The 19,143-nt window shown below is 39.2% G+C and overlaps 2 protein-coding genes across 2 annotated transcripts in view; one reads left to right on the top strand and one right to left on the bottom strand.

Moving 5' to 3' along the window:
* The window catches only part of LOC135711726 (ADP-ribose glycohydrolase OARD1-like), a 53,083-nt gene extending 36,670 nt beyond the window's left edge, over positions 1-16,413 (top strand). The window contains exons 2-3 of the mRNA XM_065234695.1: positions 15,842-16,144; positions 16,204-16,413. Of these exons, the coding sequence (XP_065090767.1) occupies positions 15,842-16,144; positions 16,204-16,353 (453 nt within the window). The 3' untranslated portion in view covers positions 16,354-16,413. The remainder of the gene's footprint in view (positions 1-15,841; positions 16,145-16,203) is intronic.
* A 125-nt stretch (positions 16,414-16,538) lies between these two features.
* On the bottom strand, positions 16,539-17,653 carry LOC135711614 (dnaJ homolog subfamily B member 13-like). Its single transcript, XM_065234482.1, has 4 exons — positions 17,583-17,653; positions 17,395-17,519; positions 17,210-17,333; positions 16,539-17,154 (listed from the first exon to the last, which is right to left on the bottom strand). The coding sequence occupies exons 1-4, from the start codon at positions 17,648-17,650 to the stop codon at positions 16,539-16,541; spliced, it is 933 nt and encodes a 310-aa protein (XP_065090554.1). The 5' UTR covers positions 17,651-17,653.
* Between the last annotated feature and the right edge of the window lie 1,490 nt (positions 17,654-19,143).

Raw genomic sequence — 19,143 nt, 5'->3', positions numbered from 1 at the left:
TCGGATTCCCGAGAAAGTGTCAAATACCCTAAGATCTGGGTATTTTCGGAATGAAGACGACGTGTGGATGCTGAAAATCGATATTCGACGCTATCTTGAATTTCATCGGCATCGAACATCGGTTTCTGGTCTCTAGATGTCACTATTTTTCAAAAATACTCACATTTATCAGAATTTGGACAGTGTTTCACACTTTTTCTGACCCAAAGCCGCCATTTTACACACTTAGAAAAAAATCATGTAAATTTAGGTGCTCTGAGAGTGACATATATGAGCGTCAATTTTGACATAAATTTGAGTCATAACAGACGCGAAATATAGCTCAATCAAACGTACTTTTCGTCGAGCAATGAACTTTTCAGTCTCGGAACACTTACATTAATATTACATGACATGTTTGTTTACGTCTCATCTTTTATGTCAAACATGGATTCCGTCACGTGTAAAATTAGTTATTTCTAAGTGTGTAGATTTTAAAATGGCATCAAACATCGGTTTCTGGTAGCGGTGGTAGCGTGATTACCTCTCATCCCAGGAGGCCTGGGTTCAATCCCAGTCGGTGCCGCGTTGATGTTCTGAGGCATAACATCTCTGATCACGGAAGTAAAGCCATTGGTCCGCGGTTCATGAGTTGACGGATCGATAGGTAGGGTACAGGTGTGGGAGCTGCCTCCCCGCATAGAAAAATACCATTTCTAGAACAGTTCAAACTTCACTGACACCTTACTAGCTATGTTAACTTTTCACAAAATAGTTTTGTTATGGTTTATGGAATGTAATAAACATTAAAGAAACACTACTTTCAACTGTTACAGTTTCTGGTATGTTTCAGCTAAATTTTGTTACGGTTGATCAACTATACTGAACTGTTACAAAACATTACGAATAAAAGTTGTAAACAACTTGTACAACGCTTACGTGTTTCGATTATGGTTGCTTTATGTTTTTACAATTTGTACAAACAGAAGAAAACGCTTTTGATTGAAACGGTGCTCGTGAGTTCATTGTGTTGTTTTGTTCGTTATTTTATTTTTAAAACCCTTGGTAATATTAGCTTAAAGCATAAAATATTTCTTAAAAGCGCATGCATTTTCTACACAAATATTCAGGGCTAACAGCGGTTTACATGTGAAGGAGATTTCGATGTTGGTGGCTCACATCATCCAAAAAGGAAATCGAAGCAGGTACGTTATGTCGGGGCCTTTTTATCTTCCAGAAATGGAATGGAGTTTGTTTTGCAGGGCAAATTCATTTATCTATTCATTTTATATTAGATCAATAAACATGTTACCAAGAGCAAGGGAGGTGTCCACAAAAAGAAATCTTGTAAATCACATTAAAATTAAAGAACAACCCATGATGGCTGTATTCCGGATAAGCTACGACAGTATTTATTATAACGTCAATAAGTATAGTAATTTATACCATTTCATAGTATATCATGAAGTTAACAACAATGGTTGGTTCTAAACCGTACTACCTTATTCGAATGTTAATGGAAATAGTTTCACATATCCAACTAGAACCTTTTCTGATGTGGTAAGGCTATAGTTGTTTTGCTAAAAATGTATGAGGAAAAGCGAGATTTCGTATGGTGAACGTTCTTAACCACCCATTGTTCATATGGTTGGGTCTTCGAAAACCTTAATCAATATGGTCAAAACTTTATCTAGGTATGGTTTGATTAAAGTTGACTGAACCTTTCTCATTATGGTTTTCAGAGGAAGATAAACCATTTTTAATGTGGTAATCGTATGGTTGTGATTTATGCGGGTCCCTGGCGACGGTAGCATTGGTGCTCAGCACGGAAAACAAGATCGACGGAAAACAAATCAAGGAAATATAAATTGGCTTCTGGTCTCTAGACGTTACTGGGATTTTGAAAATACCCACATTGATACCACATGACATATTCCTAAAAAAAACATATGATTCTAAAAAAAACCTTATGTATGGATATTTGATAGATTTTCCCACTTTTTCTTAAACCGGAAGCCTCCATCATGGATTTCAAAATGGCGTTTGATATCGATTTTCATTCTCCAGACATCATACCGATTCCAAAAAATACCCATATTGAGGGTATTTTACAGTATTTCCCAATTTTCTGAAATGGAGACCACCATCTTGGATTTAAGAATGGCGTCGCATATCTATTTCCAATCCCTAGACGTCACCCCAATTCCACATTGATGGGTCGGCATCAGTGTTTCCCACTTTTTCTCAGGAAATCGGAAGCTGCCATCCGGCCTCTAGACGTCACCCCGACTCCCAAAATACCCATATTGATGGGTAAACAAACCATCGGACAGTGATAAATTTGACAACCACGTGCACAGATCTATGCGCATGTGCTTAAATCAACCGAGAGAACAATCAACAAAAGTTAGAAAAACTGCGCGAATTTGGATCGAACAGCTTCGCTTCAATGCGAAAGTAAGTTCATTGGACAATGAAAGACGAAATGAACACTAGTCAAGCCAAAACAAACAGGACGAAAACTGATCGAAAGTGGTTCTGTTGATGTTGAAGGGGATCTGCTCGAAGAATGGCATTCAATTGAAAGTTATGGTTGACAGTTTCGTCGTCGCTCGACGATTCTCGATTGAAAGTGACTTTGTTGGGTCCTGTATGGTGATAGACAAATATTAAAATACGACTCTTCTAGAGTGAAGCGAAAGTGACTGTGCGCCATTAAAAAACGTATCATTGTCGGATCGTGCTCTGTCCGTGTGTTCAACAATTTATCGCCCTCTGTGCTGTGCACCATGCCCATTACACTAGTTTACAGCATTTTTGAACTCGGTAAGGTGATGATCATTTCCAATGCAAAATCCTACGCTGAATTCAATGCCGTGGTCAGAAAAAATTAAAGTAGAGCCATTTTTGAGATATACAAAAATTTTGATTTTTTGAATTTTGGACAAAAGTACGATTACTAAAATGTCAATATCTTTGGAACTAGTGCACCAATTTTAAATCTTTTTTTATGAAAGAGAAGCTAAATAAATTTGCTATCGTTCACTTGAATACTATGTCTTAATTAAAAATTTAATTTTGAAGTCATTTAAAAATTTACAGCATTTTTTTTTATTTTTCCTGCGAATTTTCCATAAAATTCTTGTTTTAATCAACGATTTTAATGGGATAAAAAGATTCAAAAAATCATTCCATAATTTATTCTTAAAGTCCATTAAAAACTGGAGAAAATGAGCCTTTAATGGATGAAATCGGTTGGAAATTGTCGAAGTTATGAATTTTTTTTGTAAAATCATGGAAATTGAATGTTCCAAGATTGGCCGTTGTCCCGCTCCTAGGTTCATGCACCACTTCCAGTAAGCCTTTCTGTGGACGTGTACGCATACGGTGCATTTCACTAACACTACCAGCTGTCACGCAAAATTAAATGGGATATTTTCAACAATATAATTTACGCTAGTGTTTGTGAGACCGCTCGGCGAGAACCTAACGTAACCAAATCAATTTGACAGCTTTCTTTCTTTAACATTGCTTAACGATCTATACGACAAAACGTGAATTCAAGTGTAAAAATGATCGTCAAAAGTTTTGTTACGCGTGTGGCAACTATATATTTACAAAATCGGTCAATTTCACTGCTTCGTTGCAAACTGCATACAGGCTTTATTTTAAAATTGATCCTGGAGACTTTAACGAACCGTGGATTCCAAAAGTATTATGTAGTTCGTGCAAAACGTGCTGGGCTAGGTGGATGTCAGGCGCAAGGTAAATTGATTTTTTGAATAACTTTCATATAAACAATTTATGTACAGCATGGTAGTGCTTTGTTCTTTCCTGATCGACATTATCTAACTTCATCTATTTTTGATAAGTGTTAATGTCTTACTTACTAACTCACTTATTTGTTATCTGTCATTCGCTATTTGTCCTTTGACATGCCCACCATATGGCGTCGACCGTTTTGTCATGCAACGGATTGTTATTTCTGCTTGACAAAAGTTAAGCAACAAGGACGTCACAAAACAGTTGAGTATCCACAAGTGGCTTCTATGACAAAACCTGTTCCACATTCAAGTTCGGTCCCGTATCCTGTTTATCCAAAGCGGAAACGAGCGCCCTCTGTTGAATCGACCGTTACAAAAAGTGAGGAGGAATTCAAGGAGGAATGCGAGGAAGACTTCGAGGTGGAATTGGAAAGAAACCCAAAACTGTTTACACAATCCGAATTTAATGATTTGGTGCGAGATCTCGACTTATCGAAGGAGAAATCCGAATTGCTGGCATCACGCTTGAAAGAACACAACATGCTGAGCAAGGAGGTCAAAATTTCCTGTCACAGGAATCGTCACAAGAAATTTGACAAATATTATTCTACAAAGGACAAGGCATGCTTTTGCCATGACGTAAACGGCTTGTTTGAAGAGTTTGGTGAGCCATATGATCCAGTTGAATGGCGTTTATTCATCGATAGCAGCAAGTTGAGCTTGAAAGCCGTTTTACTGCATCAAGGGAATGAGAAACCTTCTATTCCATTAGCTCATGCCGTTAATATGAAGGAAACGTAGAGCCATTATTGCTCAATTTGATAAATTACAATCAACACAATTGGAAAATTTGTTCCGATCTTAAAGTGGTTACCATGTTGACTGGATTGCAACAGGGATACACAAAATATATGTGTTTTTTGTGTAAATGGGACAGTCGAGCTCGTAAGGAACACTACGTCCGAAAAGATTGGCCAAAACGGGATAATTTCACAATTGGTAAAGACAACGTTAAAAATGATCCTCTTGTGGTAAAAGAACGCATAATACTTCCACCACTACACATAAAACTTGGGCTATTCAAAAATTTCGTCAAAGCGTTGCAAAAAGAAGGGCCGGCATTCCAGTACTTGAAATCAGTATTTCCAAATTTATCTGACGCAAAGATAAAGGAAGGTGTATTTGTTGGCCCACAGATCAAAAAACTGCTCAATGATTCCGCATTCAATACAGTTTTGACACCAGATGAGGAAGAAGCGTGGAAATCGTTCCAGCGTGTTGTCACAACCTTTTTAGGAAATTTCAGAAGCCCAGATTATGAGGAAGCCGTCGATGAAATGAGAAAATAGGTATAAATCAAAAATATTGTGTTTGTTACATATAATTAATTTCAAATCCTTATATTTCACTGAACACAGGTGTGAATATGTCTTTGAAGATACATTTCCTACATTCTCACATGGATTTTTTCCCGGAAAATTTTGGTGACGAGAGTGATGAGCACGGCGAACGTTTTCACCAACAAATGAAGATGATGGAACGTCGTTACCAAGGGTTTTGGGATGAAGCAATGATGGGTGACTATTGTTGGTTTCTGATTCGAGAAACAAGTTCAAAACACCGAAGACAAAGTCATTCGATTCTCAATCATTTTTAATAAAACCTAAATAAATTTCTTTTGTATCAACTCGGTTTTAAATCCTGATATGCCTTAATCAAATTGATATGTAGAGAAAAGAATCTCCCATGAAAACTTTACACCTAGACACCTAGAAAAGGAACTCTAAAGCTGTTGTATTTCAGCAACATTTTTAAGTGTTTTACAAAAATGCTCATAACGTCGACAATTTCCAACCGATTTCATCCATTAAAGGCTCATTTTCTTTAGTTTTTAATGGACTTTAAGAATAAATTATGGAATGATTTTTTGAATCTTTTTATCCCATTAAAAATGTTGATTAAAACAAGATTTTTATGGAAAATTCGCAGAAAAAAAAATGCTGTAAATTTTTAAATGACTTCAAAATTTTTAATTAGGACATAATATTCTAGTGAACGATAGCAAATTTATTTAGCTTCACTTTCATAAAAAAAAAGATTTAAAATTGGTGCACTAGTTCCAAAGATATTGACATTTTAGTAATCGTACTTTTGTCCAAAATTCAAAAAATCAAATTTTTTGTATATCTCAAAAATGGCTCTACTTTAATTTTTTCTGACCACGGCATTGAATTCAGCGTAGGATTGTGCATTAGAAACGTTGGTCAACCACTAAAGTTCACACTTTTTATGTTTTTTTGTAAACTAGTGTAATTTTGCCGGAGCCTCCAACTCACCTTTACTGCTATGGTCCACAACCGGAGCAACGGAAGATGCCAACATCACGACGTAAAAGTACAGAAACTGCAACGGAATTGGGCAATTTATGCACTCCTGCATTGACTTCCAGATGTTTCACTGATTTTGAAGCACAAACATTCTGTAACATTGCCTGTTGTAGAGCTCCATGCATGGATATGCTATCCGGCGCACCAACGGAACCACCAACCGGCAGGATCACCCGGAAGCATTTGGCGCTCAAACTGGACTAGTTCAGGATTGATTAAAATAGAATCACTGGTAATCCGTCTCTAGACATTTTAACCTCAGTCCCCGAAAAAAATCTTTAAAAATGAATCCAAAAATATAATAATTAAATAGCAGCAAATCATTTTATTTTATAAATTAACTGACTTATTCGATAAAAAATGTGAACAAATAAATTACTGAAAAAGGCAGCAATTATTTTGCTGACTTAAAGACTGACTAAAATTAAATTTGTACGCACCTCGTGCGCCGCTAGAACGCCTCTAGTGTTGGGAATCGAAAATCTTTGATAGAGGTTTGTTTACACATCTATAGAAAAAAAACTGGTGCAAGTTTGATCAAAGCAGTCGATCGCGTTCCGTAATAATGTCAAATGGAACTCGAAAGAAGAAAACACATTGTGCACAAACACCTGGAAAATCCGGAGTGGTCCGGTTCCAAGCTGGATAAAATGCTAAAGATGCCGAAAACAACAGTTTGTGAGTGCTCAAAACCTACAAGGAAACCCTGAGTGTGGAAAGGAATCAGCATAGGGGTAAGACAGTTTTTGATAATGAGTAAAACTGGAGTAAAATTTGAGTAACTTTGAGTAACTTGAGTTGCTCAATATTCAATGTCAAGGTGACATTGCAACCTGTTTGTTTTGTGTGCATTCTAGGAATGGGCGTTTTGAAACAAAAAATCGATGTTGTCGAATCGATTCTAAAACTGACTATAAAATCGATCCTCTAAAATATCGAAAGAAAAAAAATCGATTCGAGTAAAATCGATTTTTTTTTTAATATTTGAATTATGCTTTATAATCTTCTATTAGACGAAATATTCCTTTTCCTGTTGTTTTAGTGTATGTGTGTGAGCATTTATTTGTATAAAATCAATTCACAAAAGCAATTGCACTCTATTTAAATATTGAAACCGAATTATTAAGAAATATTGCGAATATTTAGCTTCACAGTTAGAAATTATTTAGCTTCACAGTCAGAAATTAGTTCCTAGCATTATCTCTTGTAATCTCTTATAAATTACTCTCAGATTCAACAATTCCCTCAAACTGGTAATATTTTTTTCTATATGAACTAGTCTTTCTGTATGAAATTCCCTTAGAATATTCTTAATAATTTCCTTGATACAATCTTCAGAATGACCGTCACACTCTTCTCAGACTTATCCGATAATTACATTTGAACTGCTTTATAGGTAAGGTCAGAATTGTTTTGAAATCCACCTCAGTTTCTATGTATTCAAGTACTTTGTCAAAATGGACTTGAAACTCTCCCAGAAATTGCCTGATGTTCTTTTCGCATAATTCGGTTTAAATTTTTTTATGATTTGATGAATATGAACCTCCATAGCAATGTTGGATAGAATTCCATTGGAATTATTCTCACGATTCGTATAAGCATACTCCTTAAATTTCATCTTAAGAATTTTCTATGATTTCTCTTCCGAATTCTAACTATTTCCTTTATTCACAAAATTTCCATGCAATTGTCATCAGAGCTTTTAAAAGACAATTGACACCGTTTTCAACCAGAGGTTGCACAGACTGCATACCTAACAGTAGACAACTGACTGAAACTGAAATTTTCAGGTTGCAAAAAGTTACACCGGCTGGAGCGGAAATCACAATAAGCCTGAACGACGGGTGACGCCGCACGACCACGAAGATCTTTTTCAGCCAATAATCTTTAGAAAATGTTTCAATTTTCATGGTTCTGCAACCTATTGCAAACCTGTTGTAACAATTCCATGTACGATGTTGCAATAATGTCCAACGTTGATGGCCTTTAATAAATAAAGTTAAACTTTTTACTTTCTTTTATTTCTTGGTTAGACGGTCTTTCAATTGCAATGATATTTTTAAAGCAACATATTTTTAAAAATCTGGGAAAATCTGGAAAATATTTAAAAAATCTGGAAATATACGTGATATGTCTGTGTATCTGGCAAGATGACTGAAAATCTGGAAAATCCAGATAAATCTGGAATACTGGCAACGCTGATTATGACACACCTAAATTTACATGATTTTTTCTAAGTGTGTTATTCAACTTCAACTTTATATCTGAGCTTTCAAAATCTTCTGTACACACTTAGAAATTTTTAAAGAAATCTAAAATTTTACCGAAATCTCAACAGCTGAACGTTCGGTAAACTGTTTCGCAGATTTCCTGTAATGTTTCACAATTATCTGTGAATTTTTCACAGATATCTGTTAATAATTACAGGAAAACTGTAAAATTGTTTACCGAACGTTCAGCTGTTGAGATTTCGGTAAAATTTTACAGAAATCTGTTAAATAATCTTAGTGTGTAGGTATTAAAACTCACCTTTCCAATGTTTTTTTGCATCAAGGAGTGTGTGTTTTTTTTTGCAAACAAAATCAGCTGGATGAATTAGAAAGAATGGGTCCAAAGTACACACAACATAAAAAGTAACAAATAAATAAAGCCCAAGATTGAAAGGGTGTTTAGCAAAATTTGAGGACGAAGAAATTAAAATCGCTTGATTTTAAATAAAAAAATATTTTTGGGATAGTGAAATACCATTTTGTTTATAATTTTTTTTTTTCAAGAATTCAATGATAACATTTGATTCAACATAATCAACAACAACATAAAAAGAGTTCGGCGATTTTATTTTTTCTTTGGTAATTTAGGCGTTTTGTTTTTTTTTTTAATGCTTTATAAAAAAGTTTAAATGAGTAAAAAATCGATATCAACTTTGAAAAATCGATTCTGTCAAACATCGAACAGAAAAAGATCGGATGAAAAAAATCGATTTTTCGAGGCAAAAAAATCGATTCTGTAAAAATCGCATCGACATCGCCCATTCCTTGCATTCCACAATTGTAAAGCAAAGATGATTGACGAGGAAAATCCTATCATTGGATGGCGATTATAATAGTAGGATTTTCTAGTTAACATGGAGTAGTGACACTATTTATCATAGTGATGATAAAAACGGTTATTGAACACAGTTATTTAGCACTCCATTGCGAACATTTTGGCAGATTGCATAGACAAAAAGATTATAGATGTTCCTTTTGTCACTGGTGAAGTGATTAAAGTCACGTCGTGGTGACGCGATTCTCCATTTGATTTACACAGAGAGTCACATCACCACGACATGACTTTTCTCGCTTCGCTAGTGACAAAAGTCACTTTGACTCTCGGAATAACATTCGAAGACTACGGCTTTATGATTCAAAGACCGCATTGTCCGTACGACTGAAAACTGATCGAAGACTTTACTGATGGTACTTTTTCTCTTCTTTCGCAAATGTGCCGTACCATCCCAATTCACTCGCGATTTCGGAGGGTAATATCAAGGAAATTTATTTAAAATAAAACCTTTCCTCTTAGTTTATACCGGGATTGATAGGATAAATGGCTCTCATGTTGGCCTAGGGATCTAAGATTGGGCCCATCGCTAAAAATCTGCTATTTATCAATTTTATCTTGATGGACGCGTCATTGGGACGGTACTAATGGATATTTTTGGTCGCTATTGAAAATTTAGCCGATTGCTGAATTTATGTATGGACATTTAGGCCGACATTACACCCATTTCCCCTATATTTGTTCACTTCGAATCGCAGCTCACTCACGACTTCGGATTAGTGGTGTGAAGGCATTAAGATGTTGAAATTTGCAATTTAAAGAACACACCCTTTGCCGAAAACTTAGGCGACTCGTCATAAAGCAAGTCATAAAGCACACCAAATACGAACTCATTTTTCATACCAGGCCTTCTCCCCTTCTCCGGATCATTTCGGAAAAAAACTTTTCCTGATTTTTCACCTTTGTTGTCCTACTAATGTTCTGGGACTACGCTTATAAGAGTAATTCATGCTGAAAAGAAATACACATGGATTATTGAGTAGGGGAAAAGTTGGCTTCGGCAATACCTTAACCTATTATCGTCGGGGGGTAAACAAAGTCCTAGAGCACTCAAATTTGGCCAATAGTTGCTCTGAAACACAATGTATCCACATGCCAAAATTGAGCTCTCAAGGACGTTGTTTACCCCCCTGACGATAATAGGTTAAGGTATTGCCGAAGAGAACTTTTCCCCTATTTGTTGCAAGAATACAAAACCAAAATAAATGATTACTCTGACAGCTTATCTTCGTTTATACTGATTTAATTTTTTTTTTGGCGGATGTGAGACTACTCTGATCACTTTTGAGTGATTATGAGTTACTCAAATTTACTGGCTGTGAAAATATTAACTCTGGGTGCAGCCGTCTTGCCCTAGGAATCAGCGGACCAACGAAAAAACTGGAACCAGGGATCGTAAGCTGCGCAGCAAGGTGTTGAGGTGCGCTAAGGCCAACCCCGGTCTTTCGATCCGAGATGTGGCCAAAAGGTACAACGCCAACTTTCAAACGGTGCGGAACATCCTCGCCAGGGAAGAATACAAGTCGTATAAAGCCAGTAAACATCCGAACCGGCACATGATGCAGAATTTCGAGGCCAAAACGGGTGCAAGACTCTTGTACGACCGTGTTTTGACGAAAGAAACACAAGGGCTGCACTTTGATCGATGACGAAACATACGTCAAACTCGTTTTTAAGCAGCTTCGCGGTCAAAAGTTTTACATCGCGACTGGACGTGGGGATGTGCCGGGAAGATTGAAGTTCGTGTTTGCCGACAAGTTCGCGAAGAAGGCCATGATTTGGCAAGCGATTTGCAGTTGTGGGCGTTGTGGCCTTAAAACGGAACCATTCGTCACATTCTCAACGATGACATCCCAAATTTACATCGAAGAATGCCTGAAAAAGCGTGTATTGCCGTTCATCCACAAGCATAGGGGCAAAGTCATCTTTTGGCCCGATTTGTCCAGCTGCCACTACTCCAAGGTGGTTCTGGAGTGGTATGCTGCCAACCAGATTGATTTTGTCCCCAAGCTAATGAATCCTCTAAATTGCCCGGAATTTCGACCAATCGAAAAATATTGGGCAATTTCAAATCAGCGACATCGACGAAACGGCGGGGCAGTCAAGGACGTTCAGCAAATGCTGGATCACGTCGCTGAGTGCTGTATCAAAACGTTTTGAATTGGCTGTCATAGAGTCCCTAAATGCGCATTGCAAGCAATATCTAAGTATAGATCAACACGGACTCATAACTGGGCGAGCCACAACTACGAACCTACTTTGCCTAACGTCTTACATCACAGACAGTTTGATTGCTTGGACCCATACGGACGTTATTTACACAGATCTTACGGCAGCCTTCGATAAGCTGAACCACGAAATTGCGATCGCTAAGCTTGATAGGCTAGAGATCGATGGAAATATTTTAAGGTGGTTTCATTCATACCTCACGGAGCTCTAACTGACAGTAACTTAGGGTACTTGTCGCTCAGCAAGCTTCTGCGCAAAGTCCGGAATACCTCAGGGTAGCCATCTGGGACCATTGGTATTTCTCTTTTACTTCGACGACGTTCACCATGTTATCACAGGGCCACGATTATCGTTTGCAGACGACCTGAAAGTTTTTCTGCGCATCCGTTCACTCGCCTACTGCCGTTCTCTCCAAAATCAGATTGACATCTTTGCTGATTGGTGTAGTCTAAGGTGGTCAACCCAGCTAAGTGTACAATCATTACTTTCTCACGCAAGAAACAACCGCATTATTTTCAACTACAAACTACTTGGCACGACTATCGAACGGGTACATTGCGTGAAAGGCTTTTTTTCTGGACTCAAAGCTGACATACTCACACCATATATCGTATGTCGTTGACAAAGCGTCCAGAACTCTACTGCTTGAAATCGCTCTATTGCTCTCTCGTACGATCTACGTTGGAATACTACTCTGTAGTCTGGAGCCCGAACTACAATAATGGGGACGAGCGAATTGAATCTGTGCAACGACGTTTTCTTCGCTTCGCGCTCCGTAAGCTGCCTTGGAGATACACACTTCGTCTTCCAAGCTACGAGAATCGCTGCCAATTGATCAATATCGAGCCCTTACGTATCCGAAGAGATCTTTTCAGAGCCTTAACCGTCGCCGATACTCTGCAAGGGAGAATCGACTGCGAAGCAATTCTGCAACAAGTGAACATTAATGTTCAACCTCGAACACTACGCAACAGTCTTATGCTAAGACTTCCACTTCTTCCAACTAATTATAGCTTAGGGAGCGCTATTTACGGCTTGCAGCGAGCGTTCAACCGAGTAGCGTGGATGTTCGATTTCACGGAATATGCTTCGCCGAAGATTTTCTGCCTTTTTTACTGACCGAAGACGCTTGACGCCCAACAGCTAAGTGTAAAATTTAAGACATATGCATTTTTAGTAACTTGACAATGCTTTCCTAGTTATTTTCGTTTGTAACTGTAGTATAAGTAGTCTGTATAATCTGTACTTTTTTTAACAACACATATTGGGACTATTTCAAGTCAAATAAAGGGTGATACGGTCAAAATTTGGTCAATATCAACTTGACGTATTTCTTTCAATTTTGCATTTAAAAAACCTGAACACCCCTCATTTTGAAGGTGTGTGTGTGTAGAATGTTGCTCCTATTTTGATTTTGGAATTCACTCTTCAGTTGTCAAAATGCCGTCCAAGCAAGAAGAGCAGCGTATCAAAATTTTGCTCGCGCATCGCGAAAATCCGAGCTAATCGCACGCAAAGTTGGCAAAATCGCTAAAAGTTGCCAAATCAACCGTTACAAATGTAATTGAAGTGTTTGGGGAACGTTTTTCGACAGCCAGGAAGTCTGGATCGGGGGGAAATCGAAAACCGGAAGCCGCTGAGACGACAAAGAGAGTTGCCGGTAGTTTCAAGCGAAACCCTAACCTCTCTCTCCGAGATGCCGCAAATAAGCTGGGTGTATCGTCTACAACCGTGCATCGAGCCAAAAAACGAGCCGGACTATCGACTTACAAGAAGGTAGTGACTCCAAATCGCGACGATAAACAAAATACGACGGCCAAAGCGCGATCCCGGAGGCTGTACACGACGATGCTGACGAAGTTTGACTGCGTGGTAATGGACGACGAAACCTACGTCAAAGCCGACTACAAGCAGCTTCCGGGACAGGAGTTTTATACGGCAAAAGGAAGGGGAAAGGTAGCAGATGTTTTCAAGCACATGAAACTGTCAAAGTTCGCAAAGAAATATCTGGTTTGGCAAGCCATCTGTACCTGTGGCTTGAAAAGCAGCATTTTCATAGCTTCCGGGACTGTCAACCAAGAAATTTACGTGAAAGAGTGTTTGAATAAACGTCTGCTGCCTTTCCTGAAGAAACACGGTTGTTCCGTACTGTTTTGGCCGGATTTGGCATCTTGCCATTACGGTAAAAAGGCCATGGAGTGGTACGCCGCCAACAACGTGCAGGTGGTTCCCAAGGACAAGAACCCTCCCAACACGCCAGAGCTCCGCCCAATTGAGAAATACTGGGCTATTGTCAAGCGGAACCTAAAGAAGACCAAAAAAACTGCTAAGGGCGAGCAGCAGTTCAAGGCAAACTGGCTTTCTGCGGTGAAGAAGGTGGACAAGGTGGCTGTACAAAATCTGATGGCAGGGGTCAAGCGTCAGGCCCGGCAATTCGGATTTGGAAAAGCGGAAGCCTAACTGAATATTTTTCCTGAATTTTATACTAATTGAACTTGAAAAAGAAATTTAATTTGATTTTTTAAATAAAGGATTTCACCGATTTACACGCGTTTTCCCTTGACCAAATTTTGACCGTATCACCCTTTAAACAGATAGTATGCACACAACCGCTGCATAGTGAACTAGCTCAGAACTAAATTGTCTAGCATACTGAGGGCCTTTATCGCCTGAACAACTTACTCGAAGATAGCATCTTCTTACACAGTCAGGATGTTAAGATATACAGCATACACGCTAACTTGAAAGTACTCATTAATGAGTAAAAAAGACCCATTTTGAAGAAAAGTGGCTTAACTCATTAATGATTAAACAATTTTACCCATTAATGAGTATCTGTTACCCATTAATGATTAACAATTACTCATTAATGGGTAACAGATACTCATTAATGGGTAAAAAATTTACTCATTTAATGAGTTAAGCCACTTTTCTTCAAAATGGGTCTTTTTCAACCATTAATGGGTACTTTCAAGTTAGCGTGTATGCAGGAAGATCATATGGACGCTAGCGGGACTTAGGGATATAATTCTGAACTAATCTGTATAACATCCGGAAGACCTTGGTCACCTGAATTTTTTTGCTGAAGGCGGTAACATTCCATATGGCAAAGTTCACGAGATGTCCCGTACTGGAAATATCGTGAACATGTACCACTTCCGCTCGCAACGTTTTCTTCTCCTTATTCTTCACATTCCAAACTTATTGCTTATTGTGTGCTCTTAACATAGTGTTCTACATTGCACTACTTTCACAGTTCAGTGTCAACATTTCAAAGGGGCGGAATTGCTTTTGTAAACATTGGCTTTAACCGTCGATTTCTCGCGAATTAAAGTTCACCCCTCCAAATTAACAATGCTAGCTGGTAGAGGAATCACTCCTCTACTTGTTGGTTTCATTAATTTTCATGTGTGAGCTTTTATTCGCGAGAAATCGACGGCTAAAGCCATTGTTTACAAAAGCAATTACGCCCCTTTGAAATGTTGACACTGAGTTATTAATTGGGAGCAACGTTTAATGGTTTGCGGTTCGCATTAAAAATGCTTCGGTTTGTTCGCATTAAAAATGCTACATGTTCATCAGGCAGACATTTTGACGTAGGATTACGTCTTTCAGCAACATATTGGGGGTGCAATTAAAAAAAAAACCAAAATCGACCGCGTCACAAAAAGTGGTCAGCTTTTGACTACTTATAACTATGTCAATAGCGGATGGATTTTACTTTTAAACAAGTCAATCGACTGGAAATTTTTCTACGAATCTGTTTAAATGAACACTTGTCCAACAACACAAATGTCCAACTGTTACAATGGTAATAAAAAACGAGGCGTTTCCGTGATGGAAAAAAGTGATTTCCCTAACACAGTCGCCAAATATTGATACCGAGCACGTAATCCTACGTGAAATCTACGGTCGTGTCTTCGATACAACTTCTTACTTTTTTTTTCAGTTTTTCCGTCAAATTTCGTTATTATTTTGTATGATCACGGCCCTTATAACGGGTGTCACTTTGCGGTGAAAACGAAGTGAAGTGACCACATGTCACTCACGGTGAAGTGATTGCCGTGTAGATCAAATGGAAATCACTTCATCGTGCGTGATAAGTTGTCACTTCACCGTGAAGTGACATCGGTAATAAGGGCCCACATTTATTCCACTCCTCTGCAACACATTAGTGCAATTTAGTTGAAAAAAAAATGATGAATAGATTTCATTATTAGAGTATTTTCAATACGAGCATCCTGTCAAATTTAGTCTAGTGGATATGCTTCTATCTTATCTTTTCTATCTACAAATCATCATAACATATAGATTCGAAACATTCAGAAGTCGATTTTCCAAATAGGAATAACCTGATCATCGGTCCCATATTCGTTGCAGGTTTCCAAGATGGCGGAATGTGTTCGTGAAATCGAAGGTGATTTGTTTGCCGCTCCAAAGGACCACTCGTTGGCGCACTGCGTCGCCGCTGACCTGAAGATGGGTGGCGGAATTGCGGTCAAGTTCAAGCAAGTTTTCAAACAAGTCGACGAACTGAAGGCACAGAAAGCTGGAGTCGGCGGTGTAGCCGTGCTGAAGGACGGCCAACGGTTTGTGTACTATTTGGTCACCAAGAAAGGATCGATGGACAAACCGACGTACGATGATCTGACCAAATCGCTGGAGGCTATGAGAAAGCATATGGTAAGAGTTAATTGGTTTACTTTCCCGGCGTTTTGTAATTCAATTTTGATCAATTTTAGTCTGAAAATGGTGCCAAGAAGGTGGCAATTCCCCGTATTGGCTGTGGCATCGATGGATTGGAGTGGAATAAGGTAAAAGGTATTCTCAATTCTACTTTCGGGCAAGAAAAAGACGTTGAAATTGTTGTGTACAATTTTGTTCCAAAGTAGAGAGCTGCGTAGATTTATGGCCAAAAATTCCAATTTAGTGGTTGTGTTCCTTTATAGTGAATAAAATCATCCTTTTAACTATTGGTCGAGTAAAGTTCCTCGAACAGAAGCCGAAACTTATTCCTGAGCTCTTTTGGGATGAAATCTGGAAAATTTACTGCAACGAAAAATATTCTTGAACTGTTCTAAATCGCAGATTCGAATTCATACTTACTTTTGAATGTCACGTACAAATCACCTCGTTTATTATCTTCTTCTGCGTTCGGAAAAGGCAGACCTTCCCCTTTCAGTACTTTAACGTACTCCGGATGAACTACATCCACAATCTGCAGCACCAACTGTCGTCCATCGACGCCATCTATCTCCAGTGGAAATCCTACCATCGCTTCTTGCAGGGAAATCGGCACCAGCGTATGCAAATCCGCTCCATTCCGTTGAAATTTCGGGTGTGCTTTTTCACGCACCACAAAAACAATATCCGAGGGTATTATCTTCGGACTGCAGTCTCCGGCTTCTTCGAAACGAATTTTCGTCCCCGTGGAAACTCCCGGTAGGGTATGAACGGTAAGCGTATCCTCGACCACGGTCGTTTGAACTCGAGCTTCACCGATGAATTCCTCGCGGGTAATTCGCATCTTTTTGACGGCCCCTTGGAAAATTTCCTCCAGCTCCAGATCGACGAAGTGCTCAATGTCGGGACCTTTCACTCGAACGATCCGGCTGTCGTCCTGGCAAAGTGGTGGGGGGCTTGTAACGGAATCGATTAGATTTCCGTACGGCGAGTAGGTGGCGAAGAATTCCCTGCAAATAGTGAAACATTGAAATAATGTGTTACGATTGTAGTTGGTTTCTCAACTTGTAAATTTTCATGCAATCGTTCGTGAAAACGTAGGGTTCAACGAATCCAGTTGGTGTGACGACACCTAATTTCAAACCTTCCTCTCCGTAAACGTCGTAAATCTGTTTCCGAAGGGGATTGGCTGTTGAAAGCAAATCATATTTTTAATATCTTTAAGTATTTTAATCGCATAGTTAGCTAACAAAGTACATCGAATGCTTCATTCAGAAGTTCCCAATAGTGTTCCAGTGGCATCGATGGGAAAGGAATCTCCGGTGGATCGTGGAAGTCGTTTTTCGGATGGCAGCGAACGGCCCATTTTCGGTATCTGGTGAAGTGAATTAACAATTTTATGCTTGAAAAGGTTGATTTTTAAGGCCTTGGGACTCACGCCAATCGGATCTCAACATCGGATGCCTTTCGGGGGATGTTCAAAATAGCGTAGTAATCGAAACCCATTTTGCTGAGAGATTTGTTCGTTTTACGAATAGTATCTACCCTGCAGGTTGCTGTGATTGCTTGATTTGGGTCCTACTCGTGTTTAAAATTTTACAATGAAAAGATTGTGGTGATTGCGGTTTCTAGACCCTCATGTATTGGGAAATGTATGGCATGACAAAGGGTAAAACAGAACAGTTTCGCTACTTGAATAATTTTCGTAGGATTGAAAACTACCCATAATCGCATAACTGTATATTCATTACGTCTATGTTCATCATTTCGAATCCATTCTCATGTATGTCAGCTATTCTAGGTTCTCCAAATCGTCTTGGAGATCAAATTCGTTGTTCGAAATACAAGGAACATCCCTAAAAATAATGAAACTGCTTGAAAACCATTAAACTTTTTTTTTTTGTTTAGGAGATTTTAGTTGTAAGCTGGTTCATCTCCGAAAGCCCCTGAAGGGGACTTCCCTTCGTAACGTAGTTTTGTATTTTTGGTGAACGCTGATTAAATTTTATCGAACAATCCAGCATCTTTATTAAAGACTATTAGAGCAGCTTCCGTGGATTGGTCGTTAGACAGGGCATTGTGTATGCTGTCCGGGATTCTGTTGTGAACCCGGATGTTCTGGAAGCAGGGGCAGTTGACGATCAGGTGTTCGACTGCCATTATAGTATTGCAGACGTCGCACCACTTCTGAAAAGTGGTAGCGCGGCCCATATTATGGGTTACTTGGGTGCATAGATCGGAGCCGAGACCTGTTGTTCCCGCCGACTCGTAGTGTCCTTCTATTTGAAGATGTCACCCTTTAAAACGGTCCCTTTTTTGTTACACACTCTAGGTTTCAGGCGTCTCGAAAGGTTGTTTTCACCCATGTTTTAATGTCTGAACTGGGAACAGATATGGTAATCATCCGGCCGGTGCGCCCGCTTCGCTTACCTCGTATACCACAATGGCCGGGTACACAGACATATGAGGTGTTCGGTGCTGCTGTCGTTTGTATTCCTTGGATCCAGGGATGTTTTGATGTTGCTGAGTTCAAGGCATATAAAACGCTAGCAGAATCTGTTAGGACTCAGATGGGTGTATCGGAGGGTGTAGTGGTGGTTAATTAGATGGCCGCCGCCTCCACCGAGTAGACGGAGCATTGATCGGGAAATCGCTTGGTGGCTGTGCATAGCGCGAGAGTTGTTCCCTGCCTTAAAGTGCTCCGCAATCGAAAGGCCAACGTGAAGGATTGGCCTGACTCCGATCCAGTGGAACCTCGACACGGGTGGGAGCTCCTGATGGACCAGGCTTACTAGGGCTCTATTCTCCTCTCGTGAAAGACCTCGTGGTTCCCAGTGGTCTTTTCTAGGTAACTGGATGTTCTGGAGCTCAGAGTTTCGGTAATTTTATATTGGAAAGGCAGTTCAACACATGCCGATTCAGCGGCTGTTTAAGGCAGGTGTCCTGGTTGTATATTGGGGCTAGACCTCTCCGTTTCCGTTTTTCAATTAACCCTACAT

This window comes from Ochlerotatus camptorhynchus, unplaced genomic scaffold, assembly GCF_037179485.1.
Source record: "Ochlerotatus camptorhynchus isolate MF236.1 unplaced genomic scaffold, CSIRO-AGI_Acam_v1.1 ptg000434l, whole genome shotgun sequence".
NCBI classification, from domain to species: Eukaryota; Metazoa; Arthropoda; class Insecta; order Diptera; family Culicidae; genus Ochlerotatus; species Ochlerotatus camptorhynchus.
The sequence above is the reverse complement of the archived record's forward strand: the minus strand, read 5'-3'. Positions and strand labels throughout refer to the sequence as shown.

Coding starts and splice junctions, on each gene's coding strand:
- LOC135711614 (XM_065234482.1), bottom strand. CDS start 17,650: ATGGGTTTCGATTACTACGCTATTTTGAACATCCCCCGAAAGGCATCC. Junction 17,520..17,582: donor GATGTTGAGATCCGATTGGC/GTGAGTCCCAAG, acceptor TCACTTCACCAG/ATACCGAAAATGGGCCGTTC. Junction 17,155..17,209: donor GATTGCATGAAAATTTACAA/GTTGAGAAACCA, acceptor CACTATTTGCAG/GGAATTCTTCGCCACCTACT.